Below are 26260 nucleotides of genomic sequence, written 5' to 3'. Positions count from 1 at the left end.
CCCTGCATTAGAAGAAAGGAACGTTGAAAAAAGAAAATTATTTAAACATTAATACTGCAGATTACCTCAAAAGGTCTTGAGGAATGTTGGCAATTTAAGGGTGATGTTAAATAGAAGTATCTGGTATACTGTGCACATTATTGGTTTCCATATTTAAGTAACAGTTTGCTTCCATTGAAGGTGTGGAATAAATTAATCTAGATTTGAGTAGGTTGGACTATGTTGTTGGTCCTTTAGAAGAAGGAGAGGTGATTTAGAAATTCAAGGTTCTATAGGTGATTGAAAAACGGGAAGTGAAAAGGGTAGTTCTCCTTGGTGAAACATCTGCACATAGAGTATTTTCAGGGTAAGGGAAATCTATTTAAGCAGTTTATTCTGAGGGTTATGCATCTTTGGAATTTTCTTTCTCAGAAATCTCAGGAGGTTGAAGTAGACCTTTAATCCACATGGGAGTTGAGGGATATGAGGGGATTTTAGGAAAAAGTATTGAGAATAATATTGGACTAGTCCTGATTTTATTGACTGGCAGAGCAGGTTTATGTGATTAAGTCAAAGTTGAGTTATTGTCATTTGTACAAGTATGTTTGTGGATAGGTATAATGAAGACCTTGCTTGAAATATAAACATAAATTATACAAAATAATAGGAAAGAGCATGATTAGAATACATTAATTTGTAGTTCAATGGGCTGCTATTATTGTATTAGTGATTAGGGTTATGCAAATTGTTTCAGGATCGAAGGGAATTAGCTGTTCTTGAATATGGTTCTGAAGAACTTAAGGCTTCTGTATCTCCTGCCCAATTGTAGTTGCAAGAAGATGTCATGGCCTGAATGTTGGGGATTGTTGATAAATCTTGTGTTCTCAAGTAGATAATTCTGATGACGGGGAGTAATGCGCTAATGGTGTATTGGACTGAGTCCACTTCTCTCTACACTTGTGTTCTGTGAACTAGAATTGCTGCGCCAAGTATTGAGCAAGTATAAAAACCTCATGGAGGCTTGGATGGGTGACAGTGATGTCAGTATCATGATTGCTCTAACTTGACATTAGAAGCTGAGAATACTATAGCAGAAAAATGATGGTCTGTTGTTAAAGGTACTTGATTAATGTATATAGGTTTCTTGTTGGACTGAACCTGGTATAGAATTGGTTTTCCTATCCAAAGATGGATAAGGATGTGGTTTTGGTGGTGAAGCGATAATTCACTAGCTTGAATTATGCAGTCATTGTGCATTTATACATGAGGAATCCCTGTTTGACAATTTACTGAGGCTAATTGAGATTGTAAGTTGCAGAATAGATGTGGAGGCTGAGCTGTAAACGTAGAAGCATAGAAAATAGGTGTAGGAGTAGGCCATTTGGCCCTTTGAGCCTGCACTGCCATTCAGTCTGATTATGGCTGATCATCCAACTCAGAACCCTGCACCTGCTTTCTCTCCATTCCCCCGATCCCTTTAGCCACAAGGGCCATATCTAACTTCCTCTTAAATATAGCCAATGAACTGGCCTCAACTGTTTCCTGTGGCAGAGAATTCCACAGATTCACCACTCTCTGTGTGAAGAAGTTTTTCCTCATCTCGGTCCTAAAAGGCTTCCCCTTTATCCTTAAACTGTGACCCCTCGTTCTGGACTTCCCCAACATCAGAAACAATCTTCCTGCACCTAGCCTGTCCAATCCCTTTAGAATTTTATATGTTTCAATAAGATCCCCCTGTAAATGTGGTGTACTTCAATGGATGTGGGGGGTTGGTAGAAGGAGTAATAAGATGATGTGGATTGAAAACTAGATGGAAAGTAGTGGGAATAAGCTTGTTGGGCTGTGAAGAACGCATTGCCATATGGACTGATGTTGGGGCGCCAGCTGTGTACCATCTAGATGCCAGGTATATAGATCAGGAGACCTATACATTCATTTGTAGTTTGGACTATGAGGAGATGCAGTGAGGCTTTGGGGAAATATGGTCAGTTAGCAGAACTGTAGCTTTATATTTCTAGTGATCCATGTTCCATCTTGATTTGTGATGCCATCTCTGTGGAGTTTAGATGTTCTCCCTGTAACCAAACTGCTTTCCTGCAGTGTTCCAAAAATGTGGGTTGCTAGGTTAATTGGCTGCTATAAATTGCTCCTACTATGTTTCTGAGCAATAGAATCTGGGGAGGATTCATGGGAATGTGGGGAGAGTAAAATGGGTTAGTGTCAAGGGTAGTGTAAAAATGGTGATTGATTACCATGTGATGTATCTCGCTGGATACAGCACATTTGCTTTTTTTTTCCTGTTTCCTAATCTCTCTACAATTATAATAAGGGAAAATGTAAGGTCATCTACTAATAGAAGAGTTTAAAAAAAATCATGCTTCTAAGCTGTGAGAGGTTGTAAGGAAATATGAGCAGAAATCTTCTCTCACTGGCTATCCATCCCATAGGATGATGATGGTTCCTTTCATTCAGTTAGTGGGGTTTGATATGTGTGTCCTGGAATGGCTGCACAGACTGATCTTTGACAGACACTGCTGGCCACGTACTTGGCAGGTGAGGCCTGGAGGGGCAGCAGGAGCAGAAGCTCTGTTGTGGTGCTTCCTGTGCCTTTCCTCTGTTGCCTCTATGAGCTTGTTCTCAGCAGCGTCCACACCTTTTCTGATGGCTTTCCCTCCACTGTTAGCGATCTTGAGCCAGATCCTCCTATGTTGATGGGACAATGTCGGCTTTCTTGAGGCTCCTGCGCAGAACATCCTTGTACTGTAGTCACTGGCCTCCTTGTTTTCGGGTACCACTGGACAGTTGGGCGTACAGCGCATGTCCTGCCCAGCGCAGTTTTGCTGACATCACCAAGGTTGAAACCGCTGGCATTCTGGCTCGAGAGAGGACCTCAGTATTGGAGACCTGGTCTCACCAGGTGATCTTCATCAGAGAACATGGGTGACGCTGCTGTAGTTGGTCAAACTGGCGTAAGTGACTCTGATATAGACACCGTGTCTCATATCTGTATAGCAAGGCTGATATGATACCTTGCACTTGGTGGCCAACCTGATGCTCTGTGACCAAACTCGATCTTTCAGCTGACCAAAGGCAAAGTAGGCTTTTCTGGTTCTTGACTCAATCTGTACATTCAGAAAAGCTGAGGATGTTATTATGCTGCCCAGATAGCAAAACTTGCAGACAGCATTGAGACGAGTGTCATCAATGAGGACAGTTGGCTCTTCGTAGCTTGAGTCAGGAGCCGGTTGGTACAAAACTTCCGTCTTTTTCAGGCTGATTGTCAGTCTGAAGCTTTTGGCTGCACTGGCAAAGCAACTGGTGATCTCCTGTAAGCCTTTGAGAGAGTGGGCAACCAGTGCACAGTCATCAGCAAACTGTAGCTCATATGCCACAATGTCCCTGACTTTTGTTTTTGCTCTCAGTCTTACGAGGATGAGGAGCCTGTCATCAACCCTTGTTTGTAAGAAGACCCCTTACTTCAGGTCTGATGAGGCATCCTGAACAGCAGCGAAGAATAGTCCAAACAGAGTAGGAGCCACAACACAACCCTGTTTTACACCAATGCTGATGGGAAATGGGTCTGACAACTCACCACATGTTGATGCGGCCTTCCATGCCTTCGTGGAACTGATGAACTGATGGATGATGTTGGTTAGGTGTGGGGGGGGGGGGGCAACCGAATTTTGGTAGGAGCTTCCACAGGCCACCTCTACCAACAGTGTCAAACGCTTTGGTTAGATCAGGGGTGGGCAAACTTTTTGACTTGTGGGCCACAAAGGGTTCTAACATTTGACAGGGGGGGCCGGACCAGGAGCAGATGGACGGAGTGTTTTGGTAATACACCTCATAAGAGAAAATAAAATATCATGGGATATGTAGAAAACATGTGCTTTAATTTCAATTGAAAATGAACAAATGCATTACAACAAAATATCTGTCTTTGAAGTCCCATGGTATTTAGCTATTTATTGAAATGACTTTTAAAACACTGAACATTAAATGAATAAAATACAGCTTTTTTTAATAGTAACTTTATTAGTGCTAATAGTAACTAATAGTGCTTTATTATTTTAAAGCACTGAAAATTCTGTTATCCTTCAAGATATTATCATCATCACTCTCCTCCTGCCTGTCTTTATTTCAAAAACGGTAGGAGATGTCCTGCTACTTCTTATTCAATTGTCCCCTGTGCCATAACTCAACAACGACCAGCACAAGGACAGAACAGTGAGAGCGCACCAGTATGCGGAGCGCGTTATTTGATCTGGAGCGCATTTTTTATTTTGAGAACGTACGTGCACCTGCGCACTACTCATGTCCATCACTTAACAGAAATGACATGTAACATGTAAGGCTTATTGGAAAAATATATTTTCAAATGCAATTTTTACATAACACAACGAAGAAACTTATTTTTAATTTCAGTGGGAGCAGTGTTGTTGGTCTCCCTTTTTAGCCAGCACATCAAAGTCTGGATTTAGTTCTGTTGTGGCGATTCTCAGGATGGATCTGAGGTGTTGGTCAGTTAACTTGGATCTGTGGCTGGCTTTGTTGATGTTCATGATGCTGAACGCCTGTTCACACAAATAGGTCGAGCCAAACAAAGAGTAAAGCGCAAATGTGGAGTAATACGCTGCACCTCAACAAAGGTCAATGTGTAGCAGTGTGCTACATGCAGCGCTAAAATTACGACACAGAGTCGGTAACTGCAGTCAAAGAAAAAAACTTTATTCAAAATCCCCAGCCTCACTTTTAAGCCTCCCTCAATCTGCCCCCCGTGGCGCAGAGGCTCCAAAGCTCTGTGCTCGCAAATCCCCACAGGCTTTCTCCCTTAGCTGGAACGCTGGCTAATTGTGAGCCGGTTCGGATGTGCTAGGAAATGGGTCGCCACAAATGTATATAGAGTGCGTCATCTATTGGGAAAACGCCAGAATTGCGGGGAAAAAATGTTTACAAGTTTTATTAATATAATTTCATCAAGTTCTGCGGGCTGGATTAAAAAGCTTAACGGGCCGCATATGGCTCCCGGGCCGTAGTTTGCCCATGCCTGGGTTAGATCAACAAGTGTGACTTAGAGGCTTCTCTGCTGCTCAACACATTTCTGTTGGAGCTGCCTCAATGAGAAGATCATGCCGACTATACTACGGCCTGTTCGAAAACCACACTGGCTTTCTGGAAGGATGTTGTCACTGATGTTGGACACCAAGAGTCTAAGGATGATCTTCATGAGGCATTTTCCCGCAGTTGACAGAAGAAAGATGCCACAGTAATTGTTGCAGTCTCTCTTCTCTCCCTTATTCTTGTAGATGGTCACGACTGATGTGTCTTTGAAGTCTTGTGGTAGTTCTGCAGCTCTCCACAACTTTGTGAACAGCTGGTGCAGGCAAGATGTCAGTTTGTTACCACCATACTGGTAGATCTCAGCTGGGATATTGTCAGACCCTGGTGCTTTGGGTTTTAGCTGTTTGATGGCTTTGATGACCTCGTGAATAGTAGGGGGAGCATTTAACCCGAACAGTATGGGTTGAGGGTGTACTCTGCCTAGTGCTTCATCAGTGATGGTTCCTGGTATGTTCAGCAGCTCATGGAAGTGTTCTTGCCTTATTTTCATGTGCAACCCCACATCTTAAATTACTCCATATACCTGTCTTGTAGTCTCTTAAACTTCACTAGTGTATCTGCCTCCACCACTGACTCAGGCAATGCATTCCACGCACCAACCACTCTCTGAATGAAAAACCTTCCTCTAATATCCCCCTTGAACTTCCCTCCCCTTACCTTAAAGCCATGTCCTCTTGGACTGAGCAGTGGTGCCCTGGGGAAGAGGCACTGGCTGTCCACTCTATCTATTCCTCTTAATATCTTGTACACCTCTATCATGTCTCCTCTCATCCTCCTTCTCTCCAAAGAGTAAAGCCCTAGCTGCCTTAACCTCTGATCATAATCCATACTCTCTAAACCAGGCAGTACCCTGGTAAATCTCCCCGTACCCTTTCCAGTGCTTCCACATCCTTCCTATAGTGAGGCGACCAGAACTGGACACATTACTCCAAGTGTGGCCTAACCAGAGTTTTATAGAGCTGCATCATTACATCGCAACTCTTAAACTCTATCCCTTGACATATGAAAGCTAACACCCCATAAGCTTTCTTAACTACCCTATCTGCCTGTGAGGCAACTTTCAGGGATCTGTGGACATGTACCCCCAGATCCCTCTGCTCCTCTGCACTACCAAGTATCCTGCCATTTACTTTGTACTCTGCCTTGGAGTTTGTCCTTCCAAAGTGTACCACCTCACACTTCTCCGGGTTGAACTCCATCTGCCACTTCTCAGCCCACTTCTGCATCCTATCAATGTCTGAGCAATCTTCGACAATCCTCTACCACATCTACCACACCACCAACCTTTGTGTTGTCTGCAAACTTGCCAACCCACCCTTCTACCCCAACATCCAGGTCGTTAATAAAAATCATAAAAAGTAGCGGTCCCAGAACAGATCCTTGTGGGACACCACTAATCACAACCCTCCAATCTGAATGTACTCCCTCCACCATGACCGTCTGCCTTCTGCAGGCAAGCCAATTCTGAATCCACCTGGCCAAACTTCCCTGGATCCCATGCCTTCTGACTTTCTGAATAAGCCTACCGTGTGGTATCTTGTCAAATGCCTTACTAAAATCAATGTAGATCATATCCACTGGACTACCCTCATCTATATGCCTGATCACCTCCTCAAAGAACTCTTATCAGGCTTGTTAGACACGATCTGCCCTTCACAAAGCCATGCTGACTGTCCCTGATCAGACCATGATTAATCTAAATGCCCATAAATCCTATCTCTAAGAATCTTTTCCAACAGCTTTCCCACCACAGACTTAAGGCTCAATGGTCTATAATTACCTGGACTAACCCTACTACCTTTTTTGAATAAGGGGACAACATTTGCCTCCCTCCAATCCTCCGGTACCATTCCCATGGACAACGAGGACATAAAGATCCTAGCCAGAGGTTCAGCAATCTCTTCCCTTGCCTCGTGGAGCAGCCTGGGGAATATTCTGTCAGGCCCAGGGGACTTATCCATCTTAATGTATTTTAACAACTCCAACACCTCCTCTCCCTTAATATCAACATGCTCCAGAACATCAACCTGTTGTCCTCACCGTCAAGTTCCCTCTCATTGGTGAGTACCGAAGAGAAGTATTCACTGAGGACCTCGCTCACTTACATAGCCTCCAGGCACATCTTCCCTCTTTTATCTCTAATCAGTCCTACCTTCACTCCTGTCATCCTTTTGTTCTTCACATAATTGAAGAATGCTTTGGGGTTTTCCTTTACCCTACTCGCCAAGGCCTTCTCGTGCCCCCTTCTTGCTCTTCTCAGCCCCTTCTTAAACTCCTTTCTTGCTACCCTATATTCCTCAATAGACCCATCTGATCCTTGCTTCCTAAACCTCATGTATGCTGCCTTCTTCCATCTGACTAGATTTTCCACCTCACTTGTCACCCATAGTTCCTTCACCCTACCATTCTTTATCTTCCTCACTGGGACAAATTTATCCCTAACATCCTGCAAGAGATCCTTAAATATTGACCATATGTTCATAGTACATTTCCCTGCAAAAAGATCATCCCAATTCACACCCGCAAGTTCTAGCCTTATAGCCTCATAATTTGCCCTTCCCCAATTAAAATTTTTCCTGTCCATGATAATGCTAAAGGCCAGGGAGACCTATTTGATGATAGGTTGAGCACTCAGCTCCATGCTTAACTCTGGTGATATGAATGTCAGAGATGTCTCGTCGTCGGGTGATGACATAGTCAATGAGATGCCAGCTTTTAGATGGTGGATGCATCCATGTACATTTGAGCTTGTCTGGCAGTCTGAGATGTGTTAGTAATGCACAGTTTGAATTCTGTGCACATCGAGAGGAGCAGTAGACTTACCGTCACTGTTGCCAACCCCTTGGCGTCCAATCACACCAGGCCACACAGTGGACTCCTTGCCAACCTGAGCATTAAAGTCTCCCAGCAACAGCAGCTTATCGGAAGTTGCCATGCTACTGATGATGGTTTTCAGCTCACTGCAGAATGGCTCCTTGACTTCACTGGGATTAGTCAGAGTTGGAGTATAAACGTTGACTATGGTGAGGCAGCGCTTTCCTTGCAGAGGTGTATGCAAGGTCTGGATTCGGTCATTTACAGCAACAGGCAGGGTTGGTAGCTTTGCTGTGAGGCAGTTCTTGATAGCCAAGCACACACCAGATTCTCTTCATTCTTCTTCAGGCCTGCCAGACCAGAAGAATGTGTACCCTCCTTTCTCTTCACAAAGCACTCCCTCTCCAGCAAGTCGGGTCTCCTGGAGAGCCACAATGTCCGTTTTGTAGTCCTTGAGCATATGAGCAACAAGTGCAGTGCGTCTCTGGGCAATCAGAGTTAGCATTGTCCAACAGAGTTCGTATATTCCATGAGGCGACAATCAGAGTCTGCTTGTGATTCTTACCGCTAGAGTTGGACGACCCGCCAGCCGCGGTAGACTGGCCAGGTTGGTGTGAGTGGGCTTTGTTGAGCCACCTTTTCTAGGCCCTTCCCTAATTGTAGGGTGAGCAGTGCCTCCCAAACAGGGCTGCTCTGACGCAGAGGGTGCTGCCTCATCGTATCTCCGCTCTGTAATCCATGTGCAACCACTCTCCCCCTGCCACCTGCATGCAAACTTGTGACTGTGGCTCCCAGCTGGTTAAACCTACCGTTTCGCCACTTGACCGTTGCTACAGGACTTGGGTGTGTTGAGGATACCCCATTCCTCAGAAAGGAACAGTGTGAGCATGAATGGATTTTAGGTGAGTGGGGGGGTTGCACGGGTCCAGACCCACCCTCTCGATATCCCCTCCCGGATCCAGCCGCATGGTGGGGTACAAGACAGCTGGGGAATGTTCTGTTGCAGTGAATGGCCAGACCAAGCTTCAATGCAAGAGCTTCCCTTTCTGTGCTTCACGGCACGTGTTTGCTAGATGGCCGTTGATCCTATGAGAGGCTTCATCTGCCCTTTGACAGGTCACTGGTCTGAGTGCTACTGGTACCACGTAACCCAAAACTACCTTTCACATGGTTGGGTGGTCGGCGACTAAATTGGCTCCCCCAGCAGGCTTGCCTGGTGAGGAGGGTGGCTAGACACCCTGCAGGACAAAAAACAAGACCTGTCAAAGAGCAGAAATAGATATTGGGATACAGAACAGTCTGGGTGTCATTGTATGTGAATGACTGGTAATTAATGTGAAGTTACACCACTGTGTAAAGGTAAAGTCTACTGTTATTCAAGGATTTGAGTGCAAGAGTGAAGACATTGGAATTGGTTAGGGTCCTGGTGAGACTGCCTCTACTATATTGAGCACAGGTCTCCCTTTCTGAAGAAGGATACTTGTAAGAGAGGGTGTGCAGTGAAAGCTCACCAGGTTGAATCATGTGATGGTAGGAGTTAGGACAGTTATTCTGTAACTGATACAGGCTTTGTCATTGTGACATTTTCCCTGGCTGACCTGTCTAGAATGAAGATTTGTAATCTTAAAGATAAGCACTTAAGACTGAGATACGAAGAAATTTCTTTACTCAGTATATTGAAGCTTCTGATACTTGGGTGCTGTGAATGTTCATTTAGTGATTATATTTTGCATAGTAAATGATAATTATTTTGATATTAAGATAAATGAGGGACTGTGAAATTAGTGTTTGAAAGTGATATTCAACTAAAAGATCTTAATTATAAGAGCTGAATGTCCTAATAATTTGTTTCTTGCTATGTTACTGCATTAAATATGCCATCGCATTAAGAGGAATCAAATAAATTACAGTCTGACTACTTGGGGATTTTGTGAACCCTTTGCAATTACCTGGTTTTCTGCAGTAAATAATTGTAAAATGTGATCTGATCTTCTAAGTCACAATAATAAACACAATCTGCCTAAAGTGATAACACAAACAATTTTACTTGTCAGTACTGAGTATATCATTTAAACAATCACAGTCTAGATTCCAAAAAGCATATGAACCTCTGGGGTAATGCCTTCTACAAAAACTATTTGGAGTATTCCAATCAATGAGATGAGATTGGAGGTATGGGTTGTAGAGGTGCCCTGTCCTATAAAAAAAGAAAGACAAAGTCAGGTTACTGACAGAACCTGCTCTTCTCAAGAAAGATCTCTTTATGTGCATTATGCATCAATGAAAGCTTTCAGAGGACCTAGAATTGTAGAGATGCATGAAGCTGGAAAAGGCTACATATTCTGATATAGTGAAAGCAGAGGTGATTGAATGATTATCCAATATAATTGAGGAACATGGGCATATAATTGAAAATTGTAATAGTTTATATCAGGGTAAATGACTGTACTTCAGAAAGACGATTTTTAAATTTAAAAATTGCGTGTCTAATCCAAAAAATACTTCTTCAATTTCAGAATATGATGGCTATGATTACAGTTATACCCAAGATACTATACCCAGTACTACAACAAATTATGGCTACAGTGCTGGCAACAAGAACTGGGAAGCTCCCAAAAACACAGCTACAGACACCATCATTGCTAAAATCAACAAGCGCCTGGATATGCTTTCTCAGTTAGAGTCTGAAAATCAGGTGCAAGATACTTACCAGGACAACAGGTATTTGCTGGAGCAAACAGGAAGAGTAATGTAATATATATAAATTCCTTTCAGTGGCATTGACCACTTGTATTTTTGTTGGACAACTTTGGTTGCTTAAAAATAATTGAAATACTTAATGACGAGCTTTTAAATGGATAAAGGACATAGTTTTATAACTACCATATTTATATTTAAAAACCATTGTTCATCTGTCATTGCCTCTTCTATACTGGTTGTATGTGTGACTCGTGGGTGGTTAGACGTGGAAGACTTGGAAGTTTTAAGAAATTCATTGCTAGGTAAATGATTAGAATTACAGTTTGATTTTGGGATGATGCTGTATGACTTAAATAAGCTTCTGTTGGGTTTTTTCATTTGATCATTCCACAAACATTTTGAATGGTCTGTTTGTGATTCAGCAGAATTAAAGTTTTGATTTAATTAAATCAGTTTTTTTAACCAAATGGACGAATATCTTATATTGCTGTTCTGAAAGAATTGGTGATTCACTATCCGAATTAGTAATTTGCTCTCAATTTATTTTCAAAATGAATAACCAGATTGCTTTTGAATTATGCATCTTAAAGCTTTAATTATTAAAGTTGCTATTTTCCACAATAATTGCATGATCATCAACTTTGTGTTAAGAATTTTTTTGAGTATGGCAGAGGCTTGTAATAAAATGTCCCTTAAATGAATGAAAGGATGACAAATACAGTTGGAGCCTATGTGTGAACGTTCAGAAGGTTGTTAGAGAAACATAAGTGTTGTTGAGTATCAGGAAAATGGAATAGGTTCAATTTGTTTTTAAATAGCATTGGTTTTCTTAGTAAATACGTTGAGGACCCCGGTAAGTAACAAGTTCTGATGTAGATGAGTCATCTAACTGACTAACCTACTTTAGTTCATAGAGGAAAAGTCTTATCTGCCTTTTTTTTGGATGTACCAGTACACTGTAAACTAGTTTCAACTTACTTCATAACTTAGATGTTTAATGCATCTTGCCAAATATCTCAATGGAATTTTGGAAAACCAAAGTGAAACTTTTCGAAGGAAAGCTGATGTGTTTTAAGAAGTGTTAAGTATTTGATAGGAGTGTTACCTTGCCAAGCTTCCAAGTACTAATTTGTGGAGAATCAAGCCTTAGAATTCAACATTTTCCTGTGATATAGATGAGAGTTGGGGCAGGGTGGTTTTAGTGCATATCTGGCTCCTTTAGTGGATTTGACTGAAATTTGAAATTAGGTACTTGCACTATTGGCATATTGGGGGTGAAAAGTTGATGCTGTGTATACCAAAAATTATTTGTACTGCATGTGCTGCAAGAACCTGGCGCAGTTTCAATTCCATTTACACAATCAGATCAGTTATTGATGCAAGATCAGCCTTGCTTCCGCTCTGCAGACCACTTCTGTCTGTTCTTTTGGATTCATTATGTCACAAACATCTAGAAACATGCTGCATTTAAAATAGGGAAATAAAGTGCACTTTCAGCTCCTTGTGAAACTGGATTTAAATTTGTTTCAGATTGGCAATGTAAATGGTGCTATAGTAGAGTATCCGAACTAATATTTGTACTTGACGTAGAATGAGTAGCATGGTGGAAAAATCCCCATCGTTTCTGCTGACTTCAAGGATGAGCTTTGGTTCATAAAGGTAATACCCAATGATGTAAGCATATTGAAGCCAAAGTTCTACTTTGTCATTTTAAGGTTGCCATTGAGTTCATAGCTTTGTAATTTTTTCCTCCACTCTTCCTCGTACATCCTACTGTCCCCATCCTCCCTGGCCATTGCTTCCCCATGGCATATAACTTTAAAATGGCTAAAATCCAATGAATGGTGGATTTTTCCATTCTGCTGTGAACTGTATAGCAACATACTTATAAAAAGCAGTGTATACTGACGGCACTGCCAAGACAAAACTAGAAAACTAGCACCCAAAAAAGAGTATTTTGTTGTTTATTTATCAGTTAAATTTTTCAAAGTCCCATTAGTAATTGAAATAAGTGTTTGTTACAGGCTGGCCATTTCAGCCAGTGCTTATTATTGCAAATCACATATGTTCTGTGATTAGCTGAAACTGTTGTTTAGATTTTAGTCTGCTGTGACGACTTGGCAGACTTGTGCCATCATGCTTTCCAGCTACTGACCAGATTCCTTGCTTACTGTGCGACTCTTTCAGGTTTACACCTTACGAGTCCTACGACTCCGGGTCTTCACTGAATGACCGTGATCTGTACAGATCTGGCTACGGTTACAGTGAATATGGGCCTGATTATAACGATTCCTATGGAGGTCGCTATGACCACTACGACAGCTCCTACGGGAACCGCAGAGATCATTTCCAGAACAGAGCACGTGACCCATACGGCCCAACTAACCAGTGGGGCCAGAACTGGTCTAGAGACCGGCCATATAACAGACCCAATCGGAACGACCCCTACATGTCACCTGCAAGTTCCGGGCGGATGTCTGCACGCTGGAATGAGCTGTCGATGGGAGGCAGGGGCCACAACGCCGCCACCGCCTCCTCCACCAGGAACCTCCCTTCGCTCTTCTCCCCAAACATTATCCCTATGGACCTGTTCAGAGTTCAGGGATCGGGAAGATCGTTAGGAGGTGGCAGACAGCAAAGGAGGAATCAGATTCGAATGAGAGGCGTAAGTACCTTTTTTTTTTAATACCTTTTATTTTAAGCAGTAATGAATAGGACAAATGAAGGAATGGGAATTTTTAATTGTTTTAATATAGCAGGCAAGTGGTCCCTTTTTTTTGATTAGGATAGGATTTTTTTTTGTTTAAGTGAGCATTTTTTTGAAAAAATGCTTTGCATATTAGTGCAGTATTAAAGGGACTATGGAAAACTTTAGCTGCTTTATTTTCATTGTTGAAAGGCAGATGTCTTCTGTGTATTCCAACCAGTGTATCAGTGTTTGGAGAATAGGTAATACTGAGCAATACTAATTTCCACTACCTGAATTTAGTGTTAAATCAACTATAACTCAGGATACAAGCACATAGATACCCTTTAAGGATGCTCTATAAAACATATTTTATGGTGTTGTCTTGAATACAAAAATGAATACAGTGGATTCAGGTTAATTAGGACACATTGGGACCAGTACGTTTTGGCCCAATTAGCCAAAGTTTCATGGAAATAGTTAAAAGTTTAAAAAAAAGACAAGGTACCATTTAACTAACAAAGTATGTATTTAAATACAGAACAAATTGGAACACTCCCAATGCTACTACAGTACTATAAAACTGTATTAGTACTGAATAATTATCGACAGAGAAGTTCATCCATTGTATGTGGCTGTGTTCTTTTGTTTGACTGTAAATGAACAAAATAAGCGCAGACACCTAGTGCAGATACTGGACTGCTTTCATTGCGTGCAATTGCAGATTTTGGCTGTCCAGTTACATCTGCCAATTGGGGATGTGTTTTAATTTGATCCAAATTGAAACCAAAAATTTTGTTTTGGCTAGTGTCAAACTTTTTCATTTCATCTTTGCAAGGGTCTTGAGTTTTTTGTTTAAAGAGGTCAAAAAAAATCAAAATTTACTGGGTTAGAAATTGGACCAGATGGGTAATATAATGCATACATGCACAACTGACGCTATTTAAAAACTGTTCGCTCTAAGCACAGTGTCCAACGCCACACAACAGCAACCTCCTGTCCCAGTTAAGTGGTTTGTTCTCCACAAATGGAATCCCTGCTATTTTCTTGATTTGTTACTGTTGTCTCAAATAAGTGGCTATCCCAATTAACTGATGGCCCAATTAATTGGAATCCACTGTATTTCCTTTTTATTGTGTTCATAATGTTAAGTTTGGAATCGTATTGTTTACTTTGCCATAGATGCTGTATTAAACTTAGTTGCTGCTTCGAGTGATAGTGCAAAATAATAGGAGGTGTGTTTCTGATCTTTTATCTTTCACTTCTAGCATGGAGGCAGCAAATATATTTCTATTATATTAAGCAATTAAGTAGAATAAAATCAGATTTTATTCTCTTGAAAAGAACTGTAGGAGATCTTTTTTATACTTAAAACAGAATGGTACTATTTCCCTTGGTGAACTGGAAACCTACGTTTTGAATATGTAATAATAGTTGATAATGTAAGGGCACATCATGCCTTTTGAACCAGCTACCTAAAAATCAAATGCATTGAATATTGTATCCATGCAGAAATGAATGAGATTCTATAATCATACTGCAGCGATACTTTTTGGTGTTTAAGGGGTTGTAGTATTTTCTTGCCAAGTTTCAAACTTGAAACAATTTTCAGAAATGTGATCTCTGAATCTAATGATTTTTTTAACTTGCAAAGGTAGCAGTATTTGTTTTTGCGTGCTATCTAGTGGCAGCGATGTAAGCCTCAATTTTCCTGATGGCGATCTGTTTTCTTTTATGAAAACATGTTGTCAGGCTGGATGCATCTTTGATCCACCTTGCGCAATGCATTCCTAGTGCCCTTAAATGTCATCTACTGGCATAAAACCGTGTAAATTTTCAAGTTTACTGCAGGTTTTTTTTTTACCAGAAGTACATTCTTATTTTTGCTGTTGTTTTACCAAAATAAATATGTAATTTTTTCAGTGTTTAATTTCGAATGAACAGGAAAACGTGCAGGATCAAGTTTGACCAAAGCTATCATAGTTTTAAATATCGAAATTCTGATATCTGTCTTCCTTTGGGTTGTGGGATGAGTATTGAGTCTGTTTTTGTACTTCATCCCCTATCATTAGGAGACTTACATTGTATGTAGTGCTTCAGATACAGGATTATTATTGAGCTTAAAAACACTTCCTGTGTGGCTATACATCCTAACTTTGTGGGTAAAAATCGTTATTGTCAAGCTTGTTGTCAAGTCCAAAGATCTTGCTTTCTAATTACAGTGCCTCATGTACCTTCATATTTTGTTTTTATTCAACCAGTTTCTTTTCTGTCAAATCTCATAACCCTCTTTTACAAATTGCATCTTTTGTTATTAACTGCTTTAAATTTAGTATTATTAGAACAGAATTAATTTCATAAATTATTAATTTCATAAATAATTATAAATGACACCAGCTCCTATGCTGAATCCTGTGATATTCCTTGGCATTTGGTAGCACTTTATTGTCATGCAAGACAGGGTTTGATTGGGAGTCAAAGAAAATAGCACCCATTGCCAATCCAGCCTAGAGCCCAAGTACAAAAAGTGGGGTGAGCTGTGTGTGCAATACTATTCATCAAAAATGGAAGACGTGTGGGAGTGTTAAACAACCTGTTCTGAGTTGGATAAAATATCAAGCCATTGCATAGATTGCATTTTTTTACAGATGTCCATAAGTCAACTTTCTCTATACATTGGAAATACATGAAAATCACTTAATACGGTAATCACACCACCATCAAAGCATATGGCGAGAAGGCAGGTGTATGGGGTTGAGTGGGATTTGGGATCAGCCGTGATGGAATGGTGAAGTAGACTCGATGGGCTGAATGGCCTACGTCTTATGGTCTTATGATACTGTAATGAATAACATCAAAAGAGTACACTTACTAGAAGTGGGGAAAGAGAAGAAACTATTTACTGCTTGTATCTAAATTTGACTTCTGAATTTAATAAAACGGAAGATTTCTTGTATGTAGAATTGTCCTTAAATTGGTCATTCTTAATATGGGAATGCATGTCTACCTAAACCTGACATGTGCTTAGTTGGACTCTGATCTGGAAGCCAGGCTCATTTGTTTTGGAATATTGGGGAACCAAGTGTTTGACTTGAAAATTCAGTTAAGTTTATTGTGTTATGCATTGTACATGTCTGCACGGGTACAGTGAAAAGCTTACTTGCGGTAGCACATAGCATTATGAGCAGCACTCAAAAATTAAACATATAAAACACGAAAGTGTAAATCAGGATTTTCAGGTTGTGTATGGTATACATTCATTAATATTAAATGGAACTATTGAATATTGACTATTGAAATCAGCGTTGGCAAAATTAAAAAATGGGACTTGCTTGAATGGCATGCTTTTGTTCCTGGATCAGACAGATAGATACTAATACATTGCCAACCATCATATAAGTTTGTATGTTACCATTATAGTAGGCTCCTGTGCATATGAATTAAATGGGGAATATGCCATTTGTATCCTTGTGTTTGCTCTGCTATTTAATAAGGTGATGGATAATCTGATTGTCATCTTGATTTTGCATTTCTAGCTATATGTGCCTTTCATTTTCTTATTGGAAGTATCTTATTTCTTCTTTTGAGGAAGAGGAGTCCAAAGGCTCATGACCTTCTGGGGGAAATAAATTTCACCATCTCTGTCTTAAATTGGTGACCACATATTTTAAACGGTGACTCCATGTTTTCAAATATGACCCTGCCCCATTTAAGATTCTAACACAGTATACTTTCTCTCTACAGCCGCCCTTTAAAACCCCTCATCATCATGTATGTTTTGGTCAGGTTCCTCTCCAGCAATATACATTGTCTATACAACCTTTCCTCATTAAGACTCATCCATTCCAAGTATCAATTTTATTAATTTTCCCTGATGTTCTTTCCTTAACTAAAATGATTCTATTGAAATTGCATATTCTATATAGTACTGTGCAGAAGTACACTGTACTATATAGAAATACTAGCTAGAGTGCCTAAGACTTTTGCACAGTACTATGTTTGACAATGTGGAGCTGAGAGGAAGTTTGTAAATCTGGCAGGAGCAGAGGATGTTGGGAATGGTGAGTGAGGGTGGAGCACTGCGGGAGGGGTGTGGGGCAGGTACCAGAGAAAGAGTGCCCCTTCCCACTCTGTCCACAATAGAGACCCTTATCAGAATCAGGTTTATCATCACTCACCTATGTCATGGTACTTGTTTTTTTGCAGCAGTTTCATACCCAAAAAAGAACAAATTTCATGACATGAGTGATGATAAACCTGATTCTTTGTTCTTACCAATATCCAAGATTACCTTCCTCCTTTTTGAATTTTGTTTAATTCCACTGATTATTAGCTATACCTACAAAAGGGCTTGTTGTGGCTCGTGCACTGGGGCATCCAGATTCCTCTACATTTCCCAGGTTACTTAAGGGTCCCATTCCTGAGAATTGGCCATAAACTGAGCTTTCATGTACGTAGATATTGGAAACTAAACTTAAAAACAATTTCTGCCAAAGTTGCAATGCTTGGAGACTGATTTATAAGAGTATATTTGAATGTTTGTCTGAATGCAGTCCTGGAGAATTGATCTGCTAATCTATTGGCAATTGAATTAAAAAAAAATGCGTACTGCAAGAGGTGGCTCAGGGTTTTCGGCATTTGATCTTAACTGAAGGAGAGTTTGGAAAAGGCATTGGCTTTTTCTGTGGCTAATGTCTGCATCATTTTCTGATGAAGAAGTTTTGAGTACTGTGCCTGTGAACGGAGTCTGGGAGAATTTGGGTAAAGTTGTTAATGTGAATCAGGTCTTTAATAACTTGGGAACCTCCTGTAATCCATTCCAAATTTTTTTCCCAACTTGGTTAACAAATCTATATCCCCTTATAGTGTCTGTCCTCTTCAACTTTCTACCTATGTTTGTGTCATTAGCAAATTTGGCATTCATCCCTTTGGTAATTACATCCAGGTCATTTGTGTAAGTTGTCATTAAAAAAAACACTACGACACATTGTTAGAGATTGTCATTAATATCAAAATGGCTTCTAATATCCAGGCACATAACACTATTTCCACTTTTTGGTCAGCTGCTCCTCAAAGGAATCTACTACCATCACCTGTTCTTAAAAAGAAATGCAGATTCACGCGCCTCACTGTACGTCTAGTTGCTTTCAAATGCATCAAATTCTTGTATATTAGCTCTTGATCTGAACCTTTTTGGCTTTGAAGATGAGTCTTATGATTGCTGTTTTTCAATTCTTTGAGATTTTGCTAGACTGCAATAAACTAGGGAAAATATCCATGTGTTTGCAAAAGTTTGAGCTACTTTTAAAACGAGATAAGTGAGTTACTGTCTTAAATTTAAATTACCTTTACAATTTGCCATTTTTCATGTTAGTCTGTGTTTGTATTTAATATTGTTTCTTTTCATTTCTTTTGGGAATATAACTATTCAGTCTATTCTACTGTCTCTTGTCTTGCTGCCACCTTATGCATTTTGTGGTCAGCTGCACTTTGCACTCATTTCTTACACTTCAGTTAGATGTTTGATTTGTAATTAGTATGTATGAACTAAAATGCTAGTAATTGCAATGCTGTACTTTGTTCTCTGATTTACAGGTATTATTATTTAGAGTTCCATGAAATTTGTTTAGTTTAATGTGGGCCATTTTAGAAGTATTTTGACAACCTAGTAATTAGTGAAACTTTATCAAAAGACTTGCTCCATTCTTGGCTTGTGATCAGTCAATCAGTCATAAGTAGCTTGAGTCTCTTAATTCACTGTAGAACTTTCTGGATGCTTTATGTATTGATAAAAAATACGATCTAGTTAAAATATGCTTGATTTTGTAAGGAAAGTAGGATGTTTTTTCTACCCTGGTCTTGAAAATCTTTTTTTTTAACTCCAGTATTTGGCAGCATTGAGTTCTTGCAAAGGGATTTTGCAGTATTTAGTTATATAATTGTGGATATTTCATCTTTTAACTTTTCTGTTGTCAATTTCCTCAATATTTGTGCTGACTAACTTTTTAGGCAGTAGCTGGATAATGACACTACTACTATATGTCTTGGTCATGGGAGGATACTCACCAGACATGCTACATTATCTATGGAACGGGGAAGCATTTTATGAGATCTTTCAAAATTGGTGACAAAATAGCTTTCGTTACAAATGAACTGGTAGATCCAGAGTAGTCCAGAATGTTGTATGGGAGTAAGATGAATATTGCACAGTTATAAACCTCAAAAACCCCTTTGTTAACTGTCTGATGTGTTTGATACTGTAAATACGATAGGGAATTGTGTCATATCTTCAGCCAAAATGTAGTGGTTTAAATCCTCCTTTAAGCACAACATTCAGTTTTTCAAGTTATGCCCTTAATATTGCTTTTGCTTTGAGGCATCATTGGATTTAAGGGCTTTGTAATCTTTGTTATCAGTATTAGAAATGCAATATTTTGGAACGTAAATCACGTGATTGGGGAACAGGTTCCCTCAAGATCATAGGTCCTGATTTAAAGAAGGCACTAGATTTATTAATCTGGGAAGGAAAATTACTTTTATGTTCCTTTGGAAGTCAAGGCATTAAAAACTGGAGTGTTTCAAGATGGCTTATATACACCCTACACGCAGAGTGGAAGATTTTGTTTGGCATACTTATTTAAGGTATTTTAAATGAAAGGCACCTAATTTGTGGGAATTGAACTGTCTTTGATTTTTAACAGATGAAGAAAACAAATGCGGGCTTTGGTAGGAAGAGGAAAACATCTACGGGTAGTACTGACGAGCCAGAGAACAAACAGGCAAAAACTGAAGAGGGATCAGATGCAGGTATGCTTGTATCCACAGCTTCTCTCCACTCACTTCTGTCTCCTGGAGCCTTCCAAATCATTGACCTTTGGTGATAATGGTCTGCAAACCATTTGATTGCAAGTAGCACATAAGTTTAGCTCAGTTCACTCTATTGCCTTCACATAAGGACATTTACACAAAGGTAAACAAACTGTTTTTGAGTAGTCCTATACACTTCAAGCTTGGAGATGGGAATGATTTGTGCAAAATGATTGAAACTTATCCCTGGAACTTGATTTTCTGCTGTATTTTTTTTATTAGTTTTTTTATACATTTTCTACATCGCTACAGATAAAAAAAAAAACCCCAGGTCAAAATGAAGAGCATTAATACAGTGCAAAAATAAATATACAATAATAATATAATACAAAAAAAGATAATTGAGAAAGCACCCAAATTGAAGACATGTAAAATTAATATCCTCCCCAAGCCCCGCAACAAAAAAAGAACTCCAGACCAACCACAACACAATATAGAGAATATAAATCAGGACAATTAAACCCCCAAAACTGTAAATACACTTAGCAACAGAAGATATTGATGCCTACTACCAAAGAAAAAGGAGCTGCAAGCAAGGGACCGAGAAAAAAACCTTAGTTAAGAGGAAGGTTATGAAAGTACTCAATAAAAGGTCCCCAGACCTTATGGAACTTTATATCCGAATTAAGAACTGAATAATGAATTTTTTCAAGGTCTAAGCAGGACATAATATCGTTAAGCCATTGAGCATGTGTGGGCAGGGCAACATCTCTTCATCTAAGGAGGATTAAACGTCTAGCCAGGAGAGAAGCCAAAGATAATATTCGACATTTAGTGGAACTCAGACGTAAATCTGTCTCACCCAAAAAACCAAACAAAGCAATTAAAGGGTTAGGTTCTAGGTGATGATTCAGAATATACGATAACGTTATGAAGACATCTTTCCAAAATTTCTCCAAGCTAGGACAAAACCAGTACATATGAATGAGAGAGGCCTCGCCCCTTTTGCATTTATCACAAAGAGGACTAATATTAGGGTAAAATTGAGATAGTTTAGATTTAGACATATGGGCTCTATGAACAATCTTAAACTGTAAAAGGCAATGGCAAGCACAGAGGTTGAATGAACTGATTTGAGAATCGAGTCCCAAGTCTCATCAGATAAGGAGGTATTTAAGTCATGCTCCCAAGCCATTTTAATTTTATCCACAGGGGCATGTTGTAAGGCCGCTAATTTATCACGAATAAATGATATTAAACCTTTACCTAGTGGATTAATAGAAAGAAATAAATCCATAACATTTTTCTCAGGCATTTCAGGGAAGTTAGGAATTAAAGGATTAATAAAGTGTCTAATTTGGAGATATCTCAAAAAATGAGCATTGGGCAGATTGAACAGCAGAGAGCTGTTGAAAAGATGCGAAGCGATTATCAATAAAAAGATCTTCAAGATGTCTAATGCCCTTCCTCTACCAATCATGGAATGCTGAATCATACGTAGTAGGTAAAAAAAAGGTGATTACGTAAGATAGGGCTAGAAAAGGAAAAACCATGGAAACCATAATATTTCCTAAACTGAGCCCATATACGCAAAGTGTGTCTAACAAGAGGATTAACAATTAATCTGGACAAACTACTAGGGAGTACAGAGCCAAGAAGTGCAGAAATAGATAAATCTTTAGTGGAACTCAACTCCATTGCCACCCAATTAGGGCACTCAAGTTGGCCATGGAAAAAAGACCAAAAGGTAGCACAACGTATATTGGCTGCCCAATAATATAAACGAAAGTTGGGTAAAGCCATGCCACCCTCTTTTTTAGATTTTTGGAGATAAACTTTATTAATTCTAGAGCGCTTATTTTTCCACAGTTATGACAAAATAATAGAGTCTAAGGAATCAAAAAAAGATTTAGGAATAAAAATTGGGATTGATTGAAATAAATATAAAAGTTTAGGGAGAACATACATTTTAACAACATTAGTACAACCTACCAAAGACATAGATAGAGGTGACCATTGTAACAGACTCTGTTTTATAGTTTATGAAAGATTGGCAAAATTTTCACGAAAGAGATCTTTAAACTTCCTTGTGACTGTAATCCCAAGATAAGTAAATTGATTATGAACTACTTTAAAAGGGAGATAACGGAATGTTAATTCTTGTGCTTCTTTATTAATTGGGAAAAGTTCACTCTTATGTAAATTAAGTTTATAGCCAGAGAACTGGCTAAACTGATCAAGAAGTGAAAACATTAGAGGTAAGGATGTAGACGGATTTGAAAGAAAAAGTAATAAGTCATCAGCATAAAGAGAAACTTTATGCTCAACAACCCCTTTCCAAATCCTGGTCAATTCAGGACAATTTCGAAATGCTATCGCCAAAGGTTCTATAGCCAAATCAAAGAGAAAGGGACTTAAAGGGCATCCCTGACGGGTGCCACGTTTGAGGTTAAATAACTGGGATTTCTGAAAATTAGTCAAAACAGAGGCAGTAGGACACAGATACAGCAATTTGATCCAAGAGATAAAACTTTGACCGAGGTCAAATTTTTCTAAAACTGCAAAAAGGTAGTTCCACTCCATACGATCAAGTGCTTTCTCCGCATCGAGGGAAATAACACGTTTAGGAATCCCAGTTGGAGGTGAATATAAAATGTTAAATAAACGCTGAATGTTTAAAAAAAGGAAGACGATTTTTAATGAAACCAGTTTGATCCTCAGAAATAATAGAGGGAATAGCAGTTTCTGATCTATAAGCCTAAACTTTGGCCAAGATTTTAACATCAACATTAAGCAAAGAAATTGGCCTATATGAGGAACACTCTGTTGGGTCTTTACCCTTTTTTAATAAAAGAATAATAGATGCCTCATTAAAAGAGGGTGGCAAATTACCGTAGTTAAACGAATCAGATAATACTGAGAATAACTGAGAAGAAAGAAGTGAAGAGAATGATTTATAAAATTCTACGGGGAACCCATCAGGTCCAGGAGATTTCCCTGAAGACAATGCAGAAATTACAAAAGATATTTCTTCTGATGATATAGGCACATTAAGTTTAGCTTTAAAATCAGATGAAAGCGAAGGAATATTCAGATTATTTAAAAAATGATCAACAGAGATATTCTCATTCAGAGGAATAAAGTCGAGAATAAAAATTTTTAAATGCGTCATTGATTTCTAAGTGATTCGATGTAAAGTCTCCATTCTCCTTCCTGTTCTTTGTAATATGTTGTTTGGCTTTGGAACGCCTCAGCTGATTGGCTAGAAATTTACCAGATTTGTCAACGTGAATATGAAAGCGACTCTTACTTTCAAGAAGTTGGCGTTTGACAGGTTGAGTAGACAAAAGATTAAATTTAGTTTGAAGTTCTACATGCTTCTTGTATAATTCAGGATTCTTCGTTTGAGCATACAGTTGATCCAATTCTTTGATCTGATTAATGAGGTCTAATCGATCTGCACAGAACTTTCTATTAAGATTTGCTGTATAGGAGATTATTTGACCCCTCAAATATGCTTTCATGGCATCCCAGACAATCTGGGATGACATTTCAGATGATGTATTGGTGTTAAAATAAAAGGTTATCTGATCCTTAATAAATTTTAGAAAATCATCATCCGATAATAAAGTCGAGTCAAAACGCCAGTGTTTATTCCTCTGAGGGAGACCAGGAAAGTTTAAAAACAAAGTAATTGGGGCATGGTCAGAAATCAGTATACTCTGATAATTACAAGAATAGACAAATGGAATAAGTTGATTATCGAGTAAAAAGTAGTCAATTATAGTAAAGGTATGGTGAACATGTGAAAAAAAAGAATAATCTCTCTCAGTAGGATGAAGGAAATGCCATATATCAGAATACCATAATTAGAGAGAAAAGATTGAATAGCTAAGGCAGATTTAGTATGTAGTCTAGTAACAGAGGACGATCGATCCAAATTAGGATCTAACCAACAATTGAAATCGCCACCCAGTATAAGAGAGTATGAGTTTAAATCTGGTAGTGAGGAGAAAAAAACGTTCAAAAAAATTAACGTCATCAAAATTGGGAGCATACAGGTTTGCTAGTACAACTTTAGTATTATATTATTTACCAGAAACAATAATAAAACAGCCATTTGTATCAGATATCTTATTATGGAGTTCAAAAGGAATATTTGAGTTAATAAGGATGGAGACCCCCCCCCCCCCCCCCCCCCCAGCTTAGGCAGCAAAGGATGAATGAAAATGCTGACCCGCCCACTTTGACAAAAGCCGAGAATTATCAAAACTACGAATATGAGTTTCTTGAAGGAAAGCAATGTCAGCTTTGAGTTGTTTAATATGTGAGAAGACCTTCCTTCTTTTAACAGGATGATTCAATCCCTTTACATTCCAGCTCACAAGTTTAAGTGTATTAACTATTATCAATTGTTAGTGCATAGAAGGCAACAGGCATATAAAAAATCAAGCAGTACAATAACAGTCTGGGAGCAAAAATGTAAATATAGATCCGTAGAATCAAAACAGAAGACATGTCCTGAATAACAAAGGAAAACAAAAGAAACAGTGAGTAGTGTTGGAACTGGAGAATCCACCCCACCCTCGCAACCCAAAACTAGACGGCTACCTAAAAAAGCAGCTAGCTCTACCAAAAAAATTAACCCAAGTATGACTTCCAGTTCTGTGTCGTTAACAAAAGTTCCGTATAAATACTATAGCAAATAATAACTAATTTATGCACTAGAAAACAGAATTACAAATAGGAACAACTTCAACAGAAGTATAAAACTTAATACAAAGAAAATCAAAAGGAAACTAAAACTAACTTACCTGCGAAAAATTATAAAAGATTAAAAGAAAAAAAAAGGGAGGGAGAAAAGGGGGAAATTATAAATTCAAAGAGAGTACTTATCAACCATTTTACAGAAAAAAAAAAGCAAAACTTAAACTATGAATCAATCAACAGGGAGGTCTTCAATAAAAACTCCAAACCTCCAAAACAAGTTAAAGTCAATTGTAGATCTCTATAGATAAAGTTATACAAAAATAAAATAGATTACACAAGTAAAAGTCTAAAAGTCCGCATCTAAAAGTCACATCTAAAAGTCCGCAGGGAAACACTAAACTTAGATTATCCTTTTAGAAAAAACGCACCAAGTCCAGGGAGAGATTGACTACAGCCCTTAGAGTTTCAGTAGATAATGTCTGAATTATTCAAGTAAAGTCTGAGTTCGGAAAAAATAGTTTTACTTCGAGAAGTACTTATCAACCATTTTAGAAGGTCAGGCCGGTTCCGAAGAAGAGGGGGTGGCCGGACGACTTCCAACAAATGCCTCAGCCTCCTTCACTGATTTAAACCACTTATAATCTCCAGTAGTAAGAGTAATTCGAAGATCGGCTGGATTTCGGAGAGAGGGTCTGAATCCGCGATCAAAAAGCACTTTCATTACACCTTTAAACTCAGCACGCATCTTCAGAACCTGGGGGGCATAATCCTCCACAAAATGAATGACCGTATTTTGAAAAGCAAAAGTACCTCTGCAGCGTGCCTCCATAATCAAACCGTTTTTCACCTGGTATTGATGAAAGCACAAAATTACCGACCGTGGGCAGGAACCCAGAGTTGCACAAGAAACGTACATCCTGTGAGCCCTTTCAAGCTCAGGTGGTCGGAAGAAATTCTTTCCCAAAAATCTCACAGAGAAAATCAGAAAAAAATTCAACGGGAGAGCCCTTTTCGGTGGCCTCTGGCAAACCAAGAATTCGTAGATTGCAACGTCTGCTCTGGTTTTCAAGATCAAGATTTTGGAAAAAAGTGTACTGTTCTTCTCTAGGTTGGAGCAGAGAGTTTCAAGATATTGAACACGGCGTTTTAAATCTTCAGAAGTTGAGTCAATCCGAGATAAATGTTCAGCATGTACATCCACTCTAGCATTGATCTGATCCAATTTGAAATCCAGCTGGTTGAAAGAAATTCTAAATTCATTTCTAAAATCCATTAAAATATCTTGTCGATGTTGTTCCAAAACAGCGAGAAGGTCAGCCGGCAAAGCCGTAGAAGTTTCCTTTTTCCCAGTTTCAGTACTTTTGGTAGCCATTATAAGATAGATGTGTTTGCAGGCAGGTAAAAGAGAACTAATAAAATACCTAACTAAGGTTTAAGAAGGGA

At 39.1% G+C, this 26260-nt stretch overlaps 1 protein-coding gene across 2 annotated transcripts in view; it reads left to right on the top strand.

Annotated features, from left to right (window-relative positions):
• Nucleotides 1-26260, top strand: part of LOC132406389 (A-kinase anchor protein 8-like) — a 50103-nt gene that overhangs the window by 7586 nt on the left and 16257 nt on the right. For both annotated transcript variants that reach the window (XM_059991996.1, XM_059991995.1), the window contains exons 3-5: nt 10431-10635; nt 12802-13279; nt 20002-20107. In XM_059991996.1, coding sequence (XP_059847979.1) covers nt 10431-10635; nt 12802-13279; nt 20002-20107 — 789 coding nt within the window. The remainder of the gene's footprint in view (nt 1-10430; nt 10636-12801; nt 13280-20001; nt 20108-26260) is intronic.

The sequence above is a fragment of the Hypanus sabinus genome, chromosome 16 (assembly GCF_030144855.1).
Source record: "Hypanus sabinus isolate sHypSab1 chromosome 16, sHypSab1.hap1, whole genome shotgun sequence".
Classification (NCBI taxonomy): domain Eukaryota; kingdom Metazoa; phylum Chordata; class Chondrichthyes; order Myliobatiformes; family Dasyatidae; genus Hypanus; species Hypanus sabinus.
Note: the sequence above shows the minus strand (reverse complement) of the source record. Positions and strands in the feature narration are given on the sequence as shown.